At 36.9% G+C, this 23136-nt stretch overlaps 1 protein-coding gene across 1 annotated transcript; it reads left to right on the forward strand.

The window, feature by feature from the left end:
- LOC104909959 (angiopoietin-2-like) lies at nucleotides 1-22654 on the forward strand. Its single transcript, XM_010707865.2, has 2 exons — nucleotides 1-362; nucleotides 22412-22654. The coding sequence occupies exons 1-2, from the start codon at nucleotides 84-86 to the stop codon at nucleotides 22637-22639; spliced, it is 507 nt and encodes a 168-aa protein (XP_010706167.1). The 5' UTR covers nucleotides 1-83; the 3' UTR covers nucleotides 22640-22654.
- The last annotated feature ends 482 nt before the right edge of the window (nucleotides 22655-23136 follow it).

Here is a 23136-nt window from a genome sequence, read left to right on the forward strand (position 1 = left end):
GGGCACCGGGCGGGCCGCCCGCAGCGCATGGCCGCGGGGCGCTGAGCTCCGAGCTCCGGACCGGGACCTCCGCGGGCAGGAAGATGCGGCTGAGCGTCTACTTCACGTGGGGCTGCAGCATCGTCCTCGCCGCGGGATACAACGCCTTCGGGAAGGGCGCGGAGCCGGCGGGCAAGAAGCAGTACCGGGTCCAGCACGGGCCGTGCAGCTACACCTTCCTGCTGCCCGAGGCCGACAGCTGCCGGCCGCCCTACGTGCCCAACGCCGTGCAGCGCGACGCGCCGCTTGACTACGACGACTCCGTGCAGAGGCTGCAGCTGCTGGAGAACATCATGGAGAACAACACCCAGTGGCTCCTGAAGGTGGGATAACGTTTCTGTCCTACGAATCGGGCTCGCGGTATCTCCCTAGCTATGTCGCGATGGGCTTCTTCCCTTCTAACATCCCTAATTTCACACAGCATGTGCTCTGTGCTAGGTTTCTGACCTGCTTTTCTATCCACGAGTTGTCTCAAGTCTGAGAAGCTAACTTTCCAGCTCAGCAAGGAACAGATCACTGCAGAGTCTGTCATTATGCTGGAGTTCTGCAGGGTTTGCTGTTACATTCGTGCCTTTTGGACAAGCAGTCATGGCACGGGTGGGCAGCGAGCACGTCTGAAGGCTCTGACACGAGAGCAGCAGCTCAGAGTGTATAATTAACCAGCACGGGCTGTTCTAGCTCTGTTTAAACAATATAGAATGTGCTGTTATCTGAGGCATGATAAAAAAAAATGAACTGAAACGTGATCTCAGAATTTGTAGGCAGAAAAGAGAGTAGGTAAAGCCACAGGGATAAGTGGAGCTCCACGTGAGGAATGCCAGCCTGGCTTGCCTTGAGGTTAGCCTGCTGAAGTGATGGGATTGCAAGAAAGTTCACTGGCGGATATCCTTCACATCCTGTAACATTTCCACTCTAGACATACAAATATTCAAGGAAAAACACAGTTGGCCCAAGGTGTTTCAGATGCCACATAGCTTCCTTTAGTGCCACTCCATTGGAACTAAAGGATTTATTGCCCAAATAGAAACATTTGTCAAATTATACCTGAAACAACTGGAAAACATTATACTGCATCCATTCTTAATGTGACTGGAGAATAAACTGACCACTGTGCCACATTTTTACAGGAACTTGATTCTAGATGTGACAGCTCAGTGTATCTCACTGCCACCTGGAAGAGAGTGACAGTACAGTTTAATTGCATCATAAATGTGCAATTCTATGCTTATGCCCATCTGCCAACCAGTAAACATGCCGAGGACTTAACTGAGAATTTGACTCAGTGATTGCAGAACGATGCCCTACGGGTTTGTTTATTAAAGAAATGTTGCAAATGGAGAGAATTCAGAATTCTCTGTAGTAAGCAGTCCCTTTTTCATTCTAAAGTCACATCATTAAAACATAATTTTGCATTGGGGTTGCCTAAACTCATTAGTTACAGCATTACAGAACTAGCGTGACAGAATCAAAGAAACCTGCTAGTGAGTGTGTTTCAGAAGCAGAAGCCTTTTCAAAGCAAAAAGTGCATTGTGTTCATCTACCTGAAAATGAGCACAAAAACTTAAATCCAAAACGCACACACACTCATAGTGTGCATCTAAGTCTGTCTTCATGGGCTCAGGATGCGTAAGTCCATAAATTGGGGAAAGCTAGCAATGTCAGTAGCCTTATTTTTCTTTTAATGTCACAGGCAAACTTACTTCCCTCCACATATGGACTTATTTTTCTACTTATTAATTTACAACACTCGCTATTGTAATGTTAGACCGACATTACCAGATGTGCAGTGCAGGATGAAAACCACACAAAGTAACACAGCCTCATCTACCCAGCTGGTAAGCGGCTTCCCAGCATAAACAGCAAAATCACATAGGGTGCTCCTCTGCTAAATGCCACTTAAGTAGGAAAACAGTATCATAAGTGACATCAGGTAAACAGAAAGCAGCCAGCAAATTCCGGCATCCTTATTTAGTAAAAACTCTGCTTTTCCTGTCACCCTCTGGGAAGTCAGCTACAAGAGGAATAGGATAAGTGCCTCCAACCAATTCTTTAGGGGATCAAAAGACAGATTCTGTTTTACAAGGCAGAGAAGCATTTCTTTTAGTTGAGCACAGATTTACAAGTAAGATGCTGTACAACAGACTGATTTTTTTTTTTTCTAGCTGTTCCACAGCTAAACATCCTGTAAAATCAGCACTGTTTGCCTTTTTCACTATTTTAACACCTGCTCTCTATGTCATCTGTTTTGTTCACAAAGAGACTCCAACAAAAGTTGCCTTTCCTCAGATTTGCTTTGCTGGTGACACCTGGTCTGCCAAGTGAGGATGAAAAGCAAACAATAACCTTTAAAGTTGCTTACTGGGTTCGCTTGATGTCTTAGTTTGCTTTTATTTTTTAAGATCACCAGTACGCATTCCTAGGTTCATATTTCAAGTTACCAAAACGTAACACCAGATTTTTCAAGGCTTGTAAAATATATATATGTTCACATAGCTTTTTTTGTGTTAAAAGTGTAATATAAGATTAATTTTAAAATAACCTGATATTAATGCCTTAGCAATTGCACGAAAGCTGCTCTAGGTTTTGCTTTAAAAAAAAAAAAGTTAGTATTGCTCACCAAAGAGGCAGCACACCTGTTTTCTTTTGAAGTTAAGAAAAATACATGTCACACTTTTAGTGCGGATCAACTTTTCAAAGCTGTTCCTGAAGTCCTGCACATCCCAAAGCATTTTTACACTCCTCCCTCCCCCGTCCTGCCTTTAATCCATCAACTAAAGGAAACATTATGTTTCTGAATGAACAGTAGGCTGTATGAATGGAACAGCATGGGAAGTGTGCGCTTTATCTGGTTAATGGACAAACACAATGGGAAGAAAATTTGTTATGTAGGGCCAGGTTCTTTCCTGCTCTAGTCCTGCATACAGAGCAGAAGACTTTGTTCTGCTATTGCTACCACTTAAATTGGCTGCTGCTTCATGAAAACCCTTCTTTTTTTTCTGTCTATACTGCTTTAATGCCTTATGCCACCACTGTACATACCATATATATACGTGGAATGTCTTTTCAAAAGTAGATTATGCTTAAGGGTTCAGATGACATACCAGGACAAACCACTATTCCCCCTAATCCAGTGTTTAGCAGTAATCCAGTAAGCGATGCTGTAGAGCAGAGGGCAAAACCCTAGATCAACTGTGCAATAACATACCTGACATGAACTTTCTTCTATGACCTTTCCTACTTGGGGATCAATTTATGTACTACAACTGTAAGATTTTCAATTGGAGGGGGTAGGAGTTTGAGATACAGATATAGATGAGATACAAGACTGAAAGTTTTAAGTGTAGTCACGTACACTGAGCATCATCCTTGAGAACTTCTTTATATATAACATTGGATTTTCAAATATTCCCAGAAGACGGGCGATTCCCATAAGGTCCACAATTAAACAAATCTCTACCCAAAATAATGGCAGTTTAATCATGTGGAACATACAGTTCTACTGAAGGGCCTGTGTTTTTTCAGGTATTAGGGCACTGAAGTAACCTAATGCTTACTCAAATTTACTTCTCAGTACATAAACTAGATCAGGAGGATGTTGGACTCTGTCCAAAGCAATAGCATAAAAAAGTGGGTCATATCTTTTCTTTCCTTTTAGAAACAGTTGAAAACAATTTATGATGAAACTGATAATAGCACATGGGATGTAGGCAATTTATTTTTTAGTATATCAGCAAGACAAAAGACTAGAAAACTAAAATCTGTGCCAGGAGTCAACATTAAACATAAAACACAAATTTTACCGTGAACCATCCTAGAAGGGGAATACTTTGCTGACAGATATTCAGTATCTTTGGGTACTCTGAACTTATCGTTGCTTTTTCTTACCCTGGAAGCTAGAAACTCTTTGTCATTTTGAAACATGTTTCTTCTCTAGGGAAAACATATTCTGACATTTTAAGATGTATGGGAGTAGATATGTATAATATTTTATGAATAAGTACCAATGAATGGTTATAATTATTGCAATACTTGTACAGAAGTGCATATCTCAAATATAAAAAAGATATTCTGACATGCATCATCCAAAAACATTTGCATGCAGTAGATAAGGACAAATATATGTAAAGCACTGGATTTTGAAATACGCAAGAGATGTTTCTGACTCTGAATCAAGGGCTGCATTCCTTTCTTAAGTGATGCATCTGTTTTCACTTACATGTGAAAAGTGCTTGTTTCTGTATATCAACTATGTATTTGCTAAGCAAAAGAATACTGGCATGACCGAAAAAGAAAATAGTTTGAGAATAGTACAAGTTATCAGATAAAGCTATCAGAATCAGATTCTGAGCTACTTTAGATGATCTGACTCTGCAGTCTACTGTTACATCTCCTGTAGGTAAATTCCTGTGAAAAGATTTGAAATTATTGTTGTGTGTGTTTAAAAACTGATGTAAAGACTCTTTCTGTGTCATTCCACAAGTACCAACTTGATGAAACAGGTATGAAACTGTACAAAACCAATGAAGAGGAGCAGAGATTTTCTTGTGTAGGTCTACAAGAAAAAATGGAACTTGAGAGCTCATCATGTTCAAGATGTGATTAGAAAAAAATATGGTAGACAGATGCTTGTTTTACTGAACCAGTCTCTTATTAGCATTCAAAGTAGATTTTCAAGTGCTCTGTTATCAACATGATCACAAAGTAATCACCTTTGGCTGGTCCAAATAGCAAATTGGAAGACTTCATCAGTTATTGACAATAAGTGTGGTTTTGTTTTCTGCTCCTTCAAGTGCACATACAGGAAATAAGCCTGGAGATGCCTGAGTTGACAGGCTTAACCAATAAATACACTGCAAAACTCAACAGCATTATCTCTAGAATGTTTTAGAACCTCCTGCTGAGAGTCTGAATTCCACAGTGGTATTTATTTTACAGTTAAAGTATTAGTGCTCCTTCTTTGTTGTTCATCATGAATTAATTCAGTAATATGCACCCCCTCTAAGTCTACCGAGAGAAACAACTGATAACTTTTTTTTGATTTCTTCCTGACTAGAAGAAGCAAACTGTGACAAAGGGATTGCCTAGAACTGAATTTTGCCTAAAAGACACAGATGACCATTTCCATTTCTAACTTTCAAAACAGGAGGAATAGCAGTACCTCCTGGGACTGTATTTTATTGTCATTTTCACACTACAGCATTTGTGTTTTTGAAAATATACCACATTATACATTATTCAATTCACAAAACTTTTGACAGTAAACCAAGGTAACTCAGTAAATCACTAATTATTTCGTATCTTTATATATAATTTAATGTAAGAAACTCCTGTTGCACCTATTGTTAATGGGATTTTGCTTTGGCTGAAAGCAGGAGCAGGACAGAGTAAGTCTGTCTTTCTGCACCAATATGTCCATTATAGAGACAGACATGCAAAACACTGCCAGCTGATTTAGAAGATATGCTCTCCGAGCTTAGATCAGGGTCTACGGCAGAGAGGTGCCACTCTCTGATCCTTCTCTGGATTTTAGCAAACCCAGAATTTTGTCAGATGACTCAGACTATCTTAATTAGCTCCCTAGAGTAAGTTCAGTCTGTCCTCTGAGCTGGAAGAAAAGGAAGAGGAATGGAAAAGCGGAAAGAAATTCCCCTTAAAGAGGCAGATTTATCAGTACTGTGAAGAAGCTGCAAAAGCTAGCGTGCTGCACAGTTCTTATCCTGGCATGCAGCTTTGGAATAAATTTTATAAACCTCAGAATCTAGAGACTTAAGTGGATAGCAGAAGCATAGGACATGCTACAGAGATGATACAAAATATACCAATAAACATGACACGTCCCATTTGTTAAAACAGTTCAGGAGCGATAATTGAATCAGGACTGATGGCCTTTCCTTCAAGTTTGGTGTTCCCATTTCCACATCCTGACAGAGTGGAACAAAAGATGCAAGTTGCGCTTCAGGGAAAAAGGATTCTGGCAGCCAGTTAGTAGTAAGAGGCTTACGGATGGGAGTCTTACAGATACCAGGACAAACTGCAGATTTTCTTAAGCACTCAGGGAAGATGGGAGAAAAAACTGCTCTTGAATGAAAAAAATACATTGTGCGTGTACTAGTATATGAAACAAGGATATTACACTGAGAAAATATGTTGGAAGTCGAAACGCACCCAAGTAAATCTCTCACTGGTAATAACAGCTAAACCACTGAGAAAACAATTTGTCAGTGCACTATAAATACCAGTGTAACTTTCAGGAAAAAGGGAATTTCTGTCGGACCGAGCAAGAAGCTTTAGGATAAGCACACACATTTTTACCTGCCATTTTAGTATTTGAATTTCTCAAAGTAACAAAACATAAATTACAGGTGAAAAAATAATAGGAGGATCAGATAATTTTGCAGGGTTAAGTATCTGGAAAAAAACAGAGGTATGGCACTGTAATTTAATACTCAGAAATGCCTTAGAGATATGGCACATTCCACAGCGGAACAAATTATACCAAATAACCTCACACATACCAAAAATGTGAAAGAGCACTTTACTACTGGAAATTCTGTGATCATTTCATTTCCTTTAGCAGATATATCTCTAGGAAATGGGGCAGAGGAAAGACTCGTGTTTTTTTCTCTACAATTCAACTGCTGTTTGGTGAATCTAAAGTCTATTCGAAACTTAGGGGAAATGTTAAAGAATTCTTCAAGTTACAAAATCCAGATCCATACTTTGTGGGAAAAAAAAATCCCACACCTAAATAGTCCTGCAAACACTCAGTGTGTTGGTTTTCAAGCTGCCTAGAAAAATACAGTTCTATCCTTAAGTACCTTTTTTTAAAAAAATGCTGTTTTCCAGGCCAAATAATTACTGAAAACCATGTTAGTTTTCATCTGTCAGTGCAACAGGTTAACCCTAAAGTCAAGATGCTGGTTACAAGCTCAGGAAATGCATCCTGCTATTTGCGTGATGAAGAGGCTGGCTGTCCTCATTTCAACTTCCAGCACGTTATGGCTTAGCCTGGAAAGAGAGAAGGGAGCTACAGGAACTTTCATATTGTTTGTATACTGCCCATACCAACCTTAATTACTTTATCTAATAATTTTCCAAAGGCCTATTGAGGTCATAAGAAGGTCTTGCTGCTAAAAAATGAGAAACTGACAGAATACACAACCTTCTCTCCATTAACTTCTGTTAGTAAAAACATGGAAATCTAGCATCCTTCACAGAATAACATTATTCACAGAAGCAGTAAGGAGAGAACCATTTCCATCTCTTGATGAGTGAATACTCCACAGTTCTTGGGTGCCATCAACTTTCTCTACAGTTCAGCTGTCTCCAGAGATTCCTGTTAACCCCACTCCTCTACTATTTTAACTTCACACAAAAACCGTAATATTTTCAGTTTTGTATTTGTATTCAGGACTTGAGCAAAAACACCTATATAGGGTACCATCTGGGGAATAACATATCAACTTTCTGTCATCAATTCTGGTCAGATTAAAATCAGCTTTTTGTGGTAATGTGGCTGAGAGCTTAACAGAGTGTTCTGTTGAACAGCTTGCTGCATGATCTAAGTATTACAGGAGGAAATTAAAAAGCTTTCCTGGATACATCACAACTACCTCAATGTTAGCAAGTTAAATTCTTGAGAAGGCATTCTATTTTACACTTTGTAGTGCTTTTTATTAATGTAACTATTGAGATACTGGAACACTTCTCCTACCAGGACTGGCTGAGAGAGCTGGGGCTGTTCAGCCTGGAGAAGGCTACAAGGTGACCTGATAGCGGCCTTTCAGTATCTACAGGGGAGCTACAAGAAAGACAGGGACAGACTCTTTAGCAGGTTCTGTGGCAAGAGAACAAGGGGAAATGGTTTCAAGCACAGAGAGGGCAGATTTAGGTAGGACATAAGGAAAAAGTCTTTTACAGCAAGAGTGGTGAGGCACTGGAACAGGTTGCCCAGAGATGTGGTTGATGCCCCATACCTGGGGACTTTCAAGGAAAGGCTGGATCAGGCCCTGGACAACCTAATCTAGCTGTGGTGGTGTCCCTGCTCACTGCAGGGGACAACATGACCTTTAAAGGTCCCTTCCAACTCCAAGGATTCTGTGATTCTACAGTTCTATTGCTAGCATTTCAAAAGAGTCCCGAAAGCATATGTGATGACTGGAATAATTTAGTATAGTTAAAACTAGTGTGTTAGAGAATGCTTTTGTGGGACAGCATAATCAATTATACAATTGGTGCCATTCGAGCTACTTCATACAAATATTTTTTTATGCTTTTTGAATAAATTGTCAAAGCCACATGATACACATCTAGGCAAATATTTGATCTTTAATTATCACTCCACCTAATAGGATTTTTTGATAGAGAGAAAAACTGAAGTTCTCATCTTTGGATACATTAAAACTGTACCTGCTTAAAAACAGTAGGAAATTCTTTAAATCTCTAGTGAAAAAATAACAGCCTGACTGAACAGTTTAATAAGCTTAGTCCAAACAACAGTGTAAAGACCTGTTCATTTTCACAATGCAAGAATTAAGGGGTCGGTCATTCATCTCATGGATCAGCTTCATTGCTGTGCTTTCAGGCCTGCACCTGCCATGTGTGGTCCTGGAAAGAAAAAATCTCCCTTGTTCCATTCTGTCAGGGTGTTGGAATGAGGAGACACCCAGCTGAGAGGAAAGGGTGTTTCCTGGGCAGTAACCACAGCCCTTACCCCCAGCAGCTCCCCAGCCCCAACAGGTGCTGCCTGACGTCAGTGTACCAGATGGAAGCCTTTCATCCCATGACCTGATGTGTAGTCTTGTCCTGACACATTTGAATGAGCTGAGAGGTTCAGTTTTGTTAGCTGTTACCTAAAAAACATCTTTTTTTTGTCTTCCTCTGAAAAACTTGTGTGGATCATACTGAGATACTTCATGTACTTCCCTCAGGTCCTTCGAATTACAGCAGTGTTGTGTTGTGTACGATTGCTTTTCTTTGAAACAATTTTTCTTCCCATTTCCCATTCAAAAGATGCAAACACTTGCACAATCATAGTTCAAATCAACAGTTTCAATGTGAAATACAGGGCAGCTCTTTTAAGAGGACGTGCCACTCATTCATGAGCAGTAGCATACTTCTACACTTCACCAGCCACCAACTGACCATCTACCTCAGTTGTGCAAAAGTCAATATTGCAATGTCACAAACACTCCAGATCACATGTGAAATACATGTAACAATGGTAGAGGTGCTTACCATACCTTCCTGTTGCATTAACAGAGAGTCTATCCATTTCAAACAATTAATATTCAATAAAATTCCCTGGTGAAGACTTATGGAAAAAAATTCCATAGTTTCGCTTTTTTTTTCCAGAAAAAAAACTGGTTATAAACAGGGTAATGCAGTTATTCAAAACCTACATTTTTTAAAATACAACTTTAAATAAATTGATCCAGGAGGAAAAAGACAGCTTAAGTGAGTGAGTTAAAACAAACACGATCTTAGATTTTTTTTATGGTTTTAAGGAAATGTAATTTTTTTATTTAAAAAAAGTCAAAGTCTCCTTAGAGGAGGTTCAAATTTTGACCTCATATTAACTATTCCTGTGTTTTTCACTTATGTCAAACTTCCATCCTGATGCCACATTTTCTGTCTCATATAATGATTACCTGTAAAGTGACAGTAATAAAAACAACAACAGCAATGCAACACAAAATGAACAAACAAGAAAATCAGCCAACTTAATGTGACTGTTACTGGAGCCTTAATGGGAATGTTTTGTGAAAAGTACCCTGATGTGATGAAATGGAGTCCAAGTAATGAGAGGGTAAACCTCAACACTAATAACCTAACCCTTAGGAGAGCTATAAACTGAAACAAGTATAAACAGTCTGACCCCTGCTGAAGACTTACCAAATACAAACAAGGACTCTGACAGCAGAGAATAGGATGAACAGTTAAACTACAGTTTACCAGCAACAGGAGAATGTTTAGATATAGTTTAGTAATATCCTTATATTTTTTTCCTGACACTTTCATGTTTATTTGATTTACTTGCAGAGGAAAATTATCTGTGTCTTGACATCTTCTTTGTTAGAGTAAACTTGATTATTTTAAGAAGGCTGTGATGACAGTGTACAAAATCCCAGGCATGTAGAAAAGTTCCCACTGATTTATTAGTGAAACTGAGATTTCATCTTATGTATCTAGAAATTTGTTTGTCTTAAAAGGCAAAATGTTCTTATTTTTTAAACAATTTGAAGTTGCTAATGGAATAAAACAGCAAATCAAACACAGGCTCTAAGGCTTTCTTTCACGTAGACTAACTAATAGGGATACCAACAGGAATGCAACAGTGATGATTTTAATCACAAGGAAATGCACAATCCCATTTTCTTGGCCCTCTGAAATCACTGTGGGAGTAATGCTTCCCAAAAGGCTAATCTAGTCAAGTTCTTCATTTTCCCCAGTGGGTTTCCCTCCAAGTTCACCATGTTGTTTGGAGTCAATTAGACAATTCCCTTTCCAGCTCTCTTTTTTAACTCATTGTCTTTATGAATTCCCAGTTGCCTTTCACAAATCCCTGACACAAAAAATTTTGCCCTTATGCAGATCTGAATCCTTTTTTTTTTTCTTTCATTTTGTTTCTTTAAAGCCATTCATCTTCCTGACTGTCCAGTCTGAATTCCCTTTTCACTATACCTCTTGTGATCGAGGATTTTAAAATCTGGATTGTTCTGTCCTAACTGTTAAATTTATTTTCAACTCCCACCTACACGTGTACTCCTCTGGTTAAGAGGCTGCATGTAGCATCAATGGTCTTGTACTTTTTCCATTGTTATATCTGGTTAGTCATCTTCAGAGCAGTCTCGATCCAAAAAATCTCCTGAAAGTACCATTAAAAGTCTCTCTCTTCAGTGGGCTATTGCAGACAGAGAGCTTCCTCTCATGTAATACCCATCCATCCTAAAGTGCATACTTTGGTTCTCAGCCATTTTTGGTGAGAGTTGCTCCTTGCTCCCCTTCTGTTATAATCAACAGCAGTAGAGCTGTTTGTTTAGCTAGGACCTGGCTCCTGTTTCTGGTCTTCATTGAAAGGCTCCAAGAGGTGCTGTTTGGCTCTAGGCTTTCAGGAGCACTGACTGGAACTCAGCTGAAGAGGTGACTTTCCATCACTAATTGAGCACTCTGCAGGGCACCAAGGACAAAGAGGAAGTTTTCTTCTTGGTTCTGTTCCAATAAATGAAACTGCTTACTTTCCAATAGATAAACCCAGCTATTGAGGCAAAAAGAAATATATATTTTTAATTGGGATTACATCATGTAAAGTTTTTTTTCTCAAGCATGTTTGTCACACACTACATTTTGCTTCTGCAATATACTGCCTATAAGCGCTGATCTTTTTTCCAAATATTTGTGTTTGACCACTCTTAACACAGTAGCTTCCTGTTTTATCTTTCAAGCATGGAATTCCTCAGAAGCTTTTGCTTTCAAGACTCTTAACTGTGCTAACAGAACAACAATGGCAAATAAATAAGCACCATTTGAGCAGAATATACACCAGGATGTTCAGTTTTTGAACTAAGCAGAGGTGAGCACATGAGCTTCCCTTCAGGCAGAACTCTGTGCTACTATAGTCAGTCAAGTCCATTTTGGTTCTGGAGTCCTGCTTCCCTGACCCAGTAACTCAGCAACGTCAGGGAAGTTCTCTGACAGCTCTGGTCTGGCAAACAAGGAATTTACTGGCTTGGGATGAAATTTTAGTAACTTTTCAGATACAGCACCATTCCCTGATCAAGTACCGTATTAGCAATGGAAGCAATGGAAAGGGAGACTTTCTTTCTTTGTCCTGTCTCAGGGATGTATAATGGCTTACAAAAAGAACCATGTGAGATAAAGGTTTTCTCTTTTTGGAAATGTACAGGAAAATCAGTCTGTGAATTCTTTGTAGGGAAATTCAGTTCTTCAAAACTGAAATCAGCAGCTGATCTTAAAGTCTGGAACATTCAAAAACTGGCGTGTCTTCAGCTCAAATGAATGATTCTCTCTTACTGGCATTATCAAAGCTTCTTCAGAAAACCTTCAAAAACCCTTAAATTTCATTTGGCATTCAATACACCACAAAGTCTAAAAAGTGCTTTCAGTTTCTTCTATCTGTGAAATTAAAAAAAAATATCTAATGATTTTTCATGCTGAAAGGTGTTCTGTTTGGAAAAGGAGACACCCAGTTTTATAGCTTACAAAAGGGACTAATTGTATTACATAGCTTCCTAACTAGTTTGATCCTTGAACTCCGAATCATTCTTCCTCCTGGTTGGAAGTGGAATGCAAGATGACTGCTTCCCTAGAAAGCAACGCTGAGAATGAGCTGTGAATGCCTAGCTCTCTTTCACTTCCCCAGTAGCATAGTTTGAAGAAGAGGAATTTGTTTCATGTTTCCTCAGAAAACTGCTGTATCACACCATGAGCTCTTCTGTAAAATAAGCTGTTTTGTTGAAAGAGGAATCTTAACAAGCTTCACTTGATATTGTAAATTGAGAGAAAAAGTGGTTTCTTATTAAGGAAACTCTGTACCAGATACAAAATGGCTAAAAAAATTCTAAAGCACTCAAAGCTACGTAGCTGTTACCTTTCATAAAAAAAATATATATCCTAAGTACTCTCTTCAGCATACCTTACAGATAGTTAATTTTCTGCTGTCTGTGGCTTGATGGAATGGAAAAAAATACAAAAATGAGAAAGCATTACTTTAGGTCTGGGATAGCACCTGTGTTTACCCAAATCTGTATTTTCTAGGCTAGAATCTCATCTTTACACCAGTCTGGAAAAGTCTTATTTCACTGAGAGTACCATGCAAGTACAACATACAGCTGAAAACTTGCAGGGTTTTCTCTCAGAAGTTTGAATATTCAATTTGTGAAATTATAGTTCAGTGCTATAACTCAGTATTTAAAAATTTAGTATGGGTTGGCAGTATTTCTTAAGTGGTTAGTAAATAAGGAATCTTGTTCCTGAATTGTTGTGGCTTGTTACACATAATAAGGAATATTTATATTCATTTCAGTGAATGGCAGAAGCATCACTGGCTTCATGCCTTCCTGGCTTCAGTGCTACTGAACTTCGGCAAAATGCCATTCATGACTCAGACTATTTATTTATTTCTTCTTTATTTTTAGACTAATGGGAACTTTATGAATTCCTTTCCTGATTTCTAAAAGAAATATCATTTAGCTGTGATCTTGAAAAACAGTGATTCAGAATCTTAGATTACTGCCTTAATCTGTAACTCTTAATGAGAGTGGTTAATCATCAAGTAGTTGAGGTTAGGTCTGAAGACACTGTTGTTAAATTCTACTTCAAAATTATTTCTTTATCTGTACAGAAACTCAGACTATTAAAAGATTTGTCAAGATGAATACATATTAGCAACATTTTTTGAATTCTCAGTGTTTGAGATTTTATTTACGTCTCGTATAAAATGCTTGTCTATGTGCCATAAAACATATATGCTTCAGTGGTAGTACAAAGCACGTAATGTCATCCTCCAAGTGACAAACCACCTGAAAGCAAGTGTAGTTAGGAGAGCAGTAGTGAGAAATTACTTGTGCAAAGCAAGGTCAGAGTGTAGAGTCCTGGGAGCTCAACTTCAAAAAAAGTTGGACTTGATGATCCTTATGCATCCCTTTCAACTCGGGATATTCTATGATTCTAAGTTTACAGTTAGGATAGTTTCAGATCTCAATGCCTATTTCCTTTCCCTTGGTACTATTTTTCTTTTGCCAGGTCATGATTTTAATTGTAATTCTTGTAGTTAGTTCAAAATATGTAGTAGACAGTATGATGATGCTGTAATACCCTTCACTGTTAGGTACAAAATACTTTCAGTCAAGAATACATAATGAAAGTAATTCTTTATTGATATTTATGCAGACAATAGAGGCACTTCATGCATTTAGTTTCATGCTATATTAAACGTAATATTTATTTTTTATTCAAGTAATTATTCCCAATGGAAGTTGGAATTTTTTTCCTTTGATAGAAAATATAAACACTTACTAAACATCTTACCCTATATAAGATATACACTTGCATCTGATTTAACTTAATAAACTTAGTCCACAAATGGCATTAACAGAATTATCTCTGCATAAAATGTACTTTCTATTCTAAGAGTTAGCATTTAAATCTTTTGTATTTTATTTACACAGTTTTTTTGAATTTTTTTTCCTAATAAATCACAGCTCACTTTCAGCTAGTATTCATTTATGATGTTACTTTCACCTTCTGTCTGCTGACAGGAAGATGAGATAAGAGAAAAATCTTAGCTGGAGGTCTGGAGAGGCTGACATGCTCAATGGAGCATGTAAAAAGCTAATACCAAAGAGACATCTCAAGCATTCCCATATACATTCCCAAAAGATTTTTGTTTTTCCTCCCCTGAGAAGCAGCAAATAGTCCATAGGGACTTCCTGCACTAGGGAAGGAAAAGAAATATCCATTTTCCAGACATGGTCACTTTTTTGTTCTGCAGTGTACCATTTTTCCCAAAAGTCAGAGGCTACTGAGATTGATAACTGACTTAGAAAACTTAGAAAAATGTGTCATTTTAATAAAAGCTAATTTAAAATAGCTGAAGGTCTGATTGATGTGAATTGATGCAATGCCTTTTAAAATATTTTTTCTTAAGTCTATCAAAATGACTCTTGGAAGGCATAGTGGTTCCTCTTATTTTTTTTTTCCCTTCTTCCTAACTTTAAGCAGTAGCAACACTGATAGACGTTGAAAACAAGTATGAAAGTTTAAAGAGATTAAAACTGTCTCCAAAATTGGAATTTTTATAATACATTGCAGTCATGTGCAGAGATAAATTTAAGCATAGATGAAGAACCTGGCAATATTGTGCTGCATTAATTATATATATGCACATTAAGCAGAATGTGTGGCTTCATATTGCCTCTATGAGCTGCTATGATGAAACTGCTGTGTTTGCATAATAAATGATACTACTTTATTTTTAGAAAAGTACCTTACATTTTACTGTTACCTATGTTCAATACAATCCAGAATGTCTTTCCCCAAAAAACCTTTCCAAATGCAGACTTCAACTATACTACAGATAAACAATTTATATACTTGATATTTTAATTGAAAGCAAAGTCTGTTAAAACATCTTCAGGAAAATTGCATTTTATGTCTTTATATATGTAAATATGTGTACGTGAATCAGAAATTTAAGGGTACATGGATGAGCTTCTACAAAACATCAGTTGTATATTTACAAAGTTAGAAAAAAAAGGTTTCAAATTATGGGCTAGATTCTGTTTCAGATCCCTCATGAAGAAGTCAGACACGACCAGAATCCAAAGAACGTTGCTACTCTGAAGCAAGGACAGGCAGCCAAGACCAAGCATGGCAGGGTTATGGATACTCATGGCATTTGGAGTATGAGAAGTAGGAAAGTCTCGTCCATATTTTGAAAAAGTATTCAAAAAAGAATTGATGAGATTTATCAATGTTTTCCTTATTTTGCCTTGGCATTAGAACTGAGCAAAACTTATGGTTGCTTTAAGTTTATTTCCATCTTGTTCAGTTTTGTATATTAATGCAATATCATAGATACAAAATCTCCACATGATGTCTACAGGTAGTCAAAGGGCTAATTAAATTAAGATTTAAGTTGATCTAAATTCAAGTTAGATTCTAAATAAGTTGTGAAAGAACGGGACGTTTTTAGTAGGGATGTAAGACATATAACAAAAGCTTCTGACATCTGAATATATGTCAAACATTGTAGCCTCAATGCAAACTTAAAAAATGATCATCTTAAAAAATTGCTCATTGTTCCCTTATCCTCCCATTTTTTCCTTAGGTTAGTTCATGCAGGCTTAGTCAAATAGTCCAGTGACGTAAATGAGAGCCACTTCAAGGAAAAGCAAGGAACACGTGTTTGGAGCATGGACGCATTTACCAGCAATCACCTCTTAGACAGAATGAACTCCATGAAATGCAGCTGAGCTTCATACATCACACATAGCAGTTACTGGGTTTATGTGGCTAAAGATATTTTTCATGTAAGATTTTGCTGATTTAAGTACAGGGCTATTGAGGTATGACTTCAGATAAATTTTGACCTCTTTGAGGTCAAAATTTCTAATAGCAGGTATGGTGTTAGAAAGAATACATTACAAAAAAATAAAGATGATCTTTAAATTTCAGTAGACAGGTTGTGAGAATACCTAAAAACATACGCTTTTGAAACTTTCTCAAGTCTACAGATGATGTCTCTAGAAGTAGTAAATTACTTGATTTAGTAACCCGCATTTGATACAAGGAAAAAAGATCTTGATAGATTCTAATGAAGATTATGCAAATGATCGTGCTACTCCAGCCATCTACCTACTTCTACCAGTGGACACAGCACTGGGTAGAAAAGTCATGATTAATATTATCAGTCTTTCTGAAAATAAACTTTACAGTTGACAGAATTGGATTATAAACATTAAAAAGAAATCACCAAACTTTATATGGAAAGACCATTTTTGCCAGTAACAAATTCCATAACGTGAAGCAAGCAGCCAGTACTATTTCTTCCATAAATACGGAGTAACATTTAGAAAAGAAGGAATATATATTAATATAGCTGTAATTTCTGCCAAGAACATAAGAATTTCATTTGTATAGACTAATCATTTGGCAGCAAAGAGCAAAATCAAGACCTCATTTATAACTTTAAATGAAAAAAAGATTAAGTGTCTACAAAATGTACAAATAATTTACTGATTCTTTGGAAAATCATTCTGTAATGTAGACACAAACTACATAATAACAATCAGGAAGGCTCTTAATTTAAATAAAAACTGGCAAACTCACCTCCTTCACAAACAAATATTATCTCTCCTAACAGTTCAGAAACAATTTTTTGCTAACACATACTCCACTTGTTGTCTTTTCTTTCCTGACAATTTAAAGCTTATAAAAAAAATAAGACAGACAATCTTGGCTATTAAAATAATATTTTGGAATGTGCTCCAGTACATCTTTTGGCAGGTTAGCTGAAGTATTTTAAACAAATTTTAAGATTTCGTATGATCTGAAGTCCTGAAGGATGACAACTCCAAACTGATATCCTTGGAGAATTTTGTCTCTTTAAAAATATGTAGCCATAACTATATTTCAAACCTTAAATACATCTTTTTTATTTCCCAGCTGCTTTTCCACTTTAAGCATATTTTTAAAGACATACTTTTTCTCCCTCTGTGCTTTCATTTTTTATATTTACTTTTTTCAAGAATACGTGCCAAAGTCTTAACAAAGCATTTAAAATGTTTCATTAAACAAAATCCACTGAAGAACCACTGAAAAGCTAAGAATTGTCACTGAAATATATATTTGTAACATAATTTTCACAAGTTTCACTTGCATGAACAAAAAGAATTCCCCACACCAAATTAACAAGTGTCACCACACCACCAACAAATATGGACGATTTACATGGGCTCCATCCCTTGGTCACTTCACCACATTCTGGTAACAATACCACATTCTCTGCAATCACTACACTCTGAATCTCAACAAGCAGTTCTTTCTTTCAGATTAGGTACTGAAGTATTAATATTCCTTTCCCTCTCTCCTACTTTTTTTTTTTGGGGCAGTATTTACTGATTTTCTGAAGAAAGATACATCAGTAAGAGTGAGCTATTAGGTTTTGACATTTACTACAAAGTAACTATCATGCAGTGAAGGTTAACATATTTTAACTCTAAAGCCTTATACTTCACTGAATTAAGAAGAGATTAACGATTATCTTTTCATAAAGAGTCACGCAGCAAAGGAGGACTCTGGCAAATAATTCCTGGTGCACTTTCCAATTTGAAGGAAGATACTGTAGAAGACAGACATGTGGTGTGAACCAAACTGCCACGCTCCTGAACTGTTGGATAGGTGCTGGAACATTTCATTCTTGTCCCCTTCCTTCTTGTCAATGACCCAAGCCATTCTCCCTCATTCAGGAATTCTGACCATGCCACTGCTCATAAAGGAAGCAGACTCCTTGGCAGGAGCTGATAAAGAGCACTCTACAAAGACGTGTGTCACAAAGAACTGCTGTCTTTCAAAATATCTGCAATTCCTCAGTGTTAGTGGTGAAATTCAGCCACAGTTGCCTTAACAAAAGCATATATTGCAATATTCTTCCACTCACTTTCAAGAAGACACAACGGCCTCCCATTCTGAGAGTATGCAACAGGAATATATACTGCTCTTGCTAAGATCAATGGGAGAGGATCCCACTAGTAATTATTGCATTCGTATTAGAAGATGAAAGTAAGCACCTGCCACTAAAACAAATAAATAAAAACAGCCCCTAACAAAACCAAAAAGAAGTGTAGGTGTAAACATTTTCTATTTCTGCACTTCAACATTGTATGAAGAAGAGGGAATGGATTATAAATCAATAGAGATGGGTGCATACACCCATTCAGGGTCAAGAAAAGAGATTTTCATGGTATGTATATTCAGAGAATGCACAAAATTAGGAAGAGAGGGAATACAAAGGAAAGAACAGAAGGGGTTTATGAATTTATGCCTTGGAGGACTTTTAGGGGAAAAAAAACCACTTAATTGATCCATGTAAATTCGATGCTTCATGTTGCTTTAAATTAGAATAAATGAGACAGATAATGAACCTGGCGACCAATTTTAAAATAAATCTATTTTGATGTTCATATTTCATACTTTCAAGTAAGCACTAATACCATATTCCCTACGTTGTCTATTTAATATTTTTCAGTTTGAAAACAGATTTGAGGACAAACTGTTAAGCTTTAGCCAAGAGAATAATACTTCAGTGGTTTAGAATGCATCACATTAAAGATATATTATTTGGAAAAAGCAGATGACAGTGTTTAGACATGTGGCAATAGACTTAAGGATATTCAAATAAGATAAAATACAAAGATGCAGATCTGTGTACCTAAACAAGACTGCTTTGTAAAGTTGCAAGCACAGTGACAAAGGGTTTAAAATCTTGCAACCAGAACTGCCAGATGCCTTAAACTGTAATCACAGGTTTTGTGTACTGTAATCAGAGCAACCTTACAGCTAAGAGCTTTAGCTAGGGAATTGCCTAAGCCTACCTTAGCTTGTTTACCTTACCTTTAAGCCCAGAATTAACTCATTTTCTAGTAGTAGGTTTTGGAATAACTCAGTGATAACATTTTCAAAGAAGTCTTGCAATTCTGTAACCCTATTTGAATATATGACCTTGCTCAGATTCTCATTTTGACCTCTGCCTGTAGTGAACAGGAAACCAACCTTCAAGAACAAGGTTTAATATTCACAATTACCTACTGAAATAATGTATTCATTTTACTGAAGTGGAAAAAATCAAAGCTCTTGATAACTCTGTTGAACTATTTATTGCTTCCTTTATTTCTAGTATGGCTTTTTTTTCCTAAATGAAAAACTATATTTTCAATACTTTTTCATATTGGAAACGTATGTTGTATTGAGGCAAATCAAATGCATTCTGATTTTGGAGATTTCCCTTCATTTTCTTTTAACAGAAGTGCATTTAGAGTAAAAGTCTTTTCCAAGATGCCCATAATGACGTCCAACTTTTCAGTTTCAGTTTCTAAAGTTAATCATAACTCAGATTGTTTAATCCCCATGTCTGCAGCCCCTTCAGGGAAGACACATTAATTGTTCTCAGTCTTTATGAAGCACCATCTAACTTTGGTGAAGAATTATATATTTTTATCTAAAAGCCTTCATACTCTTGCACATCTCCTTGGACTACGTTGCACTAAATATTGTTTCGCTTTATTATTAAAATTATCACTATAATCCAATGTAGTAAAGTTTAAAATTCTACCATGTTTGATCAAACTAGATGCATCCTTGGCAGGGAGGCTTTCGAAAATGAGGAATATCTAGGAGCAACAGGAGAATAGGGAAGAACTTGAATCGCCATAGTATGATGAAAACTGAAGATCCCTTCATCAAATTATCATGCTCCAAACCAACTGATTTTACGCTGACTTCTAGCCTTCAAAAATCTTGTCATAAAAAGAACACCTAGTGTTTCCTAAAGGCTATTTTTAAAATGCTAGCTACTTAATTCTTGAGGTATAGCTGGGTGGTAAATACAGCAGCATTTTAACAGATATGGGTCAAAGCTTGTGCCAAGTCAGAGATTTCTGTTGTGTGTTCCAGTTCACCAGAGTTCAAAGAATGGAGCGAACAAACAGTGTTTTGAAGTCTGGTCACATTGGACAGAAACAAAATAATGTTGATTTTAAGTAAAGCATACATGCTGGCTATTTATTATTTACTAGCATCTTCTTTGTAGTTCAGCACATTCTCTTGTTCAAACAATGTTGGAGTGATCTCACTTATGTGTCTTCCCTGAGGAGCAAAAGCTGCAAACTCTGTCTTTAGGTACTTATTTTTGTCAGTACAACAGCATCCAAAGTCAAATTTTTAGTTGTATTAAAATGCAAAGGAAAGAACTCAGTATTCAATAACTATACTATGAAAAGGTTTGCTTAAAGATCTAGTATTTGTATAGCTCCAAGAGATGATCAACAAGAGCAGTATTTGTTTCATAAATAATGGATACAGGTAAGCTATCAAGCTGGCTCATTTTAAAGAGAACACAGAGAAAGCAGTTCAAAATGGAGTCCATTTCTCTAAGTTCCCCCAAACTCAAATCAATCTTCCCTATCACCTTCCCTCCTCAAGGAACTCTTGCAACGTATCGCACAGACAACAAAATCCATACCAGGACACTAGAAAGCCAAATTCATTATTCAGTCTTGTATTAAGCAATTATGGTTAACAGCAGTGCATACAAGGATTACTTTGCAACTTTTCTACTAGTTTATTATATTGACTATCTCCCAGAAGCTCTAAAGAATAGGCAAAAAAAAAAAAAAAAGACCCTTCAGCAAACAGGATTTTAAAAATTACTGTTTTGAAATACTTCTGGCTTGCTTAAACTCCAGTAACTTGGAACTGTTAACTTCAGCTATTTTTTAAAACTTTTCTACATGTCCAATATCTTGTCAGAATTTTTTTTTTTTTTTTAAATTTCTGTTACACAGATATACAATTCCCAGATTTTGAAAGGATATTTTGTGCTTTCTACAGTAGCCACAGTCCATTTTTGGTGGATTTGTCTGTAAAAAATTACTCATTTTTACCAGTAAGGTTTCGTTTCTTTTGGTTTTTCTGTTTTTTTTGGAAGAAAGATTTGACTTCGAGTATAGGCATATGTATGTAGATTCAGATTTTCCAATACTTTAAAAAAAACGAACAACATTCACTAGATTCTGAAAAAAAATCTTTGAAGCACTAGAAATGAAGCAGTTTTAACCTATAATTTGGAAAAGCTAACTAGAAAGACAGTGAAAAAGAATCTATTTCTTAATGCTGTAACCTAACTCCTTACAAAGAGAAGTAAGTTAGGCTCATAACTCTGAACATGGTAGCACTAGAAATATGGCATCACTGATATTTCAGATAGAAGCTTAATTCTAGAAATTTCCTGTCAACAGTAATGATTTTTAACAGAGTTTAAAGATAGGCAACTGACTCATGAATGTATTATGAAATACTTGCAGAATTGTCAAGAACATGATTCTAAAGAAGCATGGAGAAAAATCATGCTGCTTTGGATAATCCAGGACATATAGGAAGAAAGATTTCATGAAATGCTAACTGAATTTTCTCTTTGCTTTCTTTGAAAGCAGCATATTCCTCTATAAAGTGACTACCATTAGTTTAGTCATTGAAATAACTTTGGAATCAAGTATTTTAAACAGTTTTTGCATTCCGAAATAATAAGTATTTAAAGTATTTATGGGTTTTCCTACTGTTTCATGTCTTTATTTGAAAGTTTCTCTGATAAAAATACGCACATCAGTGTTAAATGACATTCGACCCCTTCTCTGACATCAAGTTGTGTGATGAAAAATGCTCTTGAAAATATTTGAGTCTGGGTACAGGAAGATGACTAAACTGCTAAGCTTTTGTCTTCTAAAAAATTCCCATCGCTGCCAAAACTGGTGAAGCCACTCTGGTGGTTACAATGGTGGGAGCACTACCATAGAAGAAGTTCCCAGTGTCTGCAAGCATTCTCACCGCTAAGTTCTATCTACCTCCAGCAAATCTGTGTTCCTGCCTTTAGAAAATAGATGGCCACACATTCCTTGTCATCTTTGCCCTTCCTCTGACAGAGCTTAATGTTGGGAAGCTTTGCAGAAGTGGAAAACAGACAAGGACAAAAAAACAAATTTGTTTAGCAAGGCAGACAGCAGGCTTACTGTACTACCCACCCCCCTTCCAACATTTAAAGAATGCAACTATCTTCTTTTTTTCCTTTCCCATGTAGCTTGAGAATTACATCCAAGACAGTATGAAGAAAGAAATGGTAGAGATCCAGCAAACTGCAGTGCAGAACCAGACTGCAGTAATGATTGAAATAGGCACAAACTTACTAAATCAAACAGCTGAGCAGACCCGCAAATTAACAGATGTTGAAGCACAAGTAAGTAAAGAATTTCAACCTAAAAATGCTTCTGCTTCCCAAACGCCTGTAACCACATTTAACGCAGTTTAGTGTTACATTATGCAGTTCATCAATTAAAAGTCAATCATTATGTAAAAATGAAAGTATCCTGTATGGATACATGTTTGTCTGAACATGTGGAAATGCTGCTTTGTGTTTGAGCATCACCACTGCGGTTAAATTGTCTGGATTAACACATAATTGTTACTGGGTATTTTTGGTTATTGCCAAACTCTGGGCTTGCAACTGTGCCTAAGGAGTCTTAGCACCATTCTAACATTCTTTTCTGATCCTCTGAAAATCACAATCACTCTCCAATAAAAGGTCCTTGTTTTCCCAGTGCAAGCCCCTGTACATCTGCTACTTCTTTTCCTGTGTCGTAACAGCAATTACGAAGAATATACTCATCTCTGAGAGAGATACATGTGGAGTTGGTGAAGCTGTTGTCCAGGTAGCTGGGAAAAGCCCACAGCTCAGGAATCACAGAATCATAGACAGGGCTGGCTTGAAAAGGACCACAATGATCATCTAGTTTCAACCCCCCTGCT

The sequence above is a fragment of the Meleagris gallopavo genome, chromosome 2 (genome assembly GCF_000146605.3).
Source record: "Meleagris gallopavo isolate NT-WF06-2002-E0010 breed Aviagen turkey brand Nicholas breeding stock chromosome 2, Turkey_5.1, whole genome shotgun sequence".
Taxonomy (NCBI): Eukaryota; Metazoa; Chordata; class Aves; order Galliformes; family Phasianidae; genus Meleagris; species Meleagris gallopavo.

What these genes read in the sequence shown, in the direction of transcription:
- LOC104909959 (XM_010707865.2), top strand. Translation starts at nt 84, where the DNA reads ATGCGGCTGAGCGTCTACTTCACGTGGGGCTGCAGCATCGTCCTCGCC. An exon ending in ACACCCAGTGGCTCCTGAAG is followed by an intron (nt 363 to 22,411) that starts GTGGGATAACGT and finishes TTTCCCATGTAG; the next exon opens with CTTGAGAATTACATCCAAGA.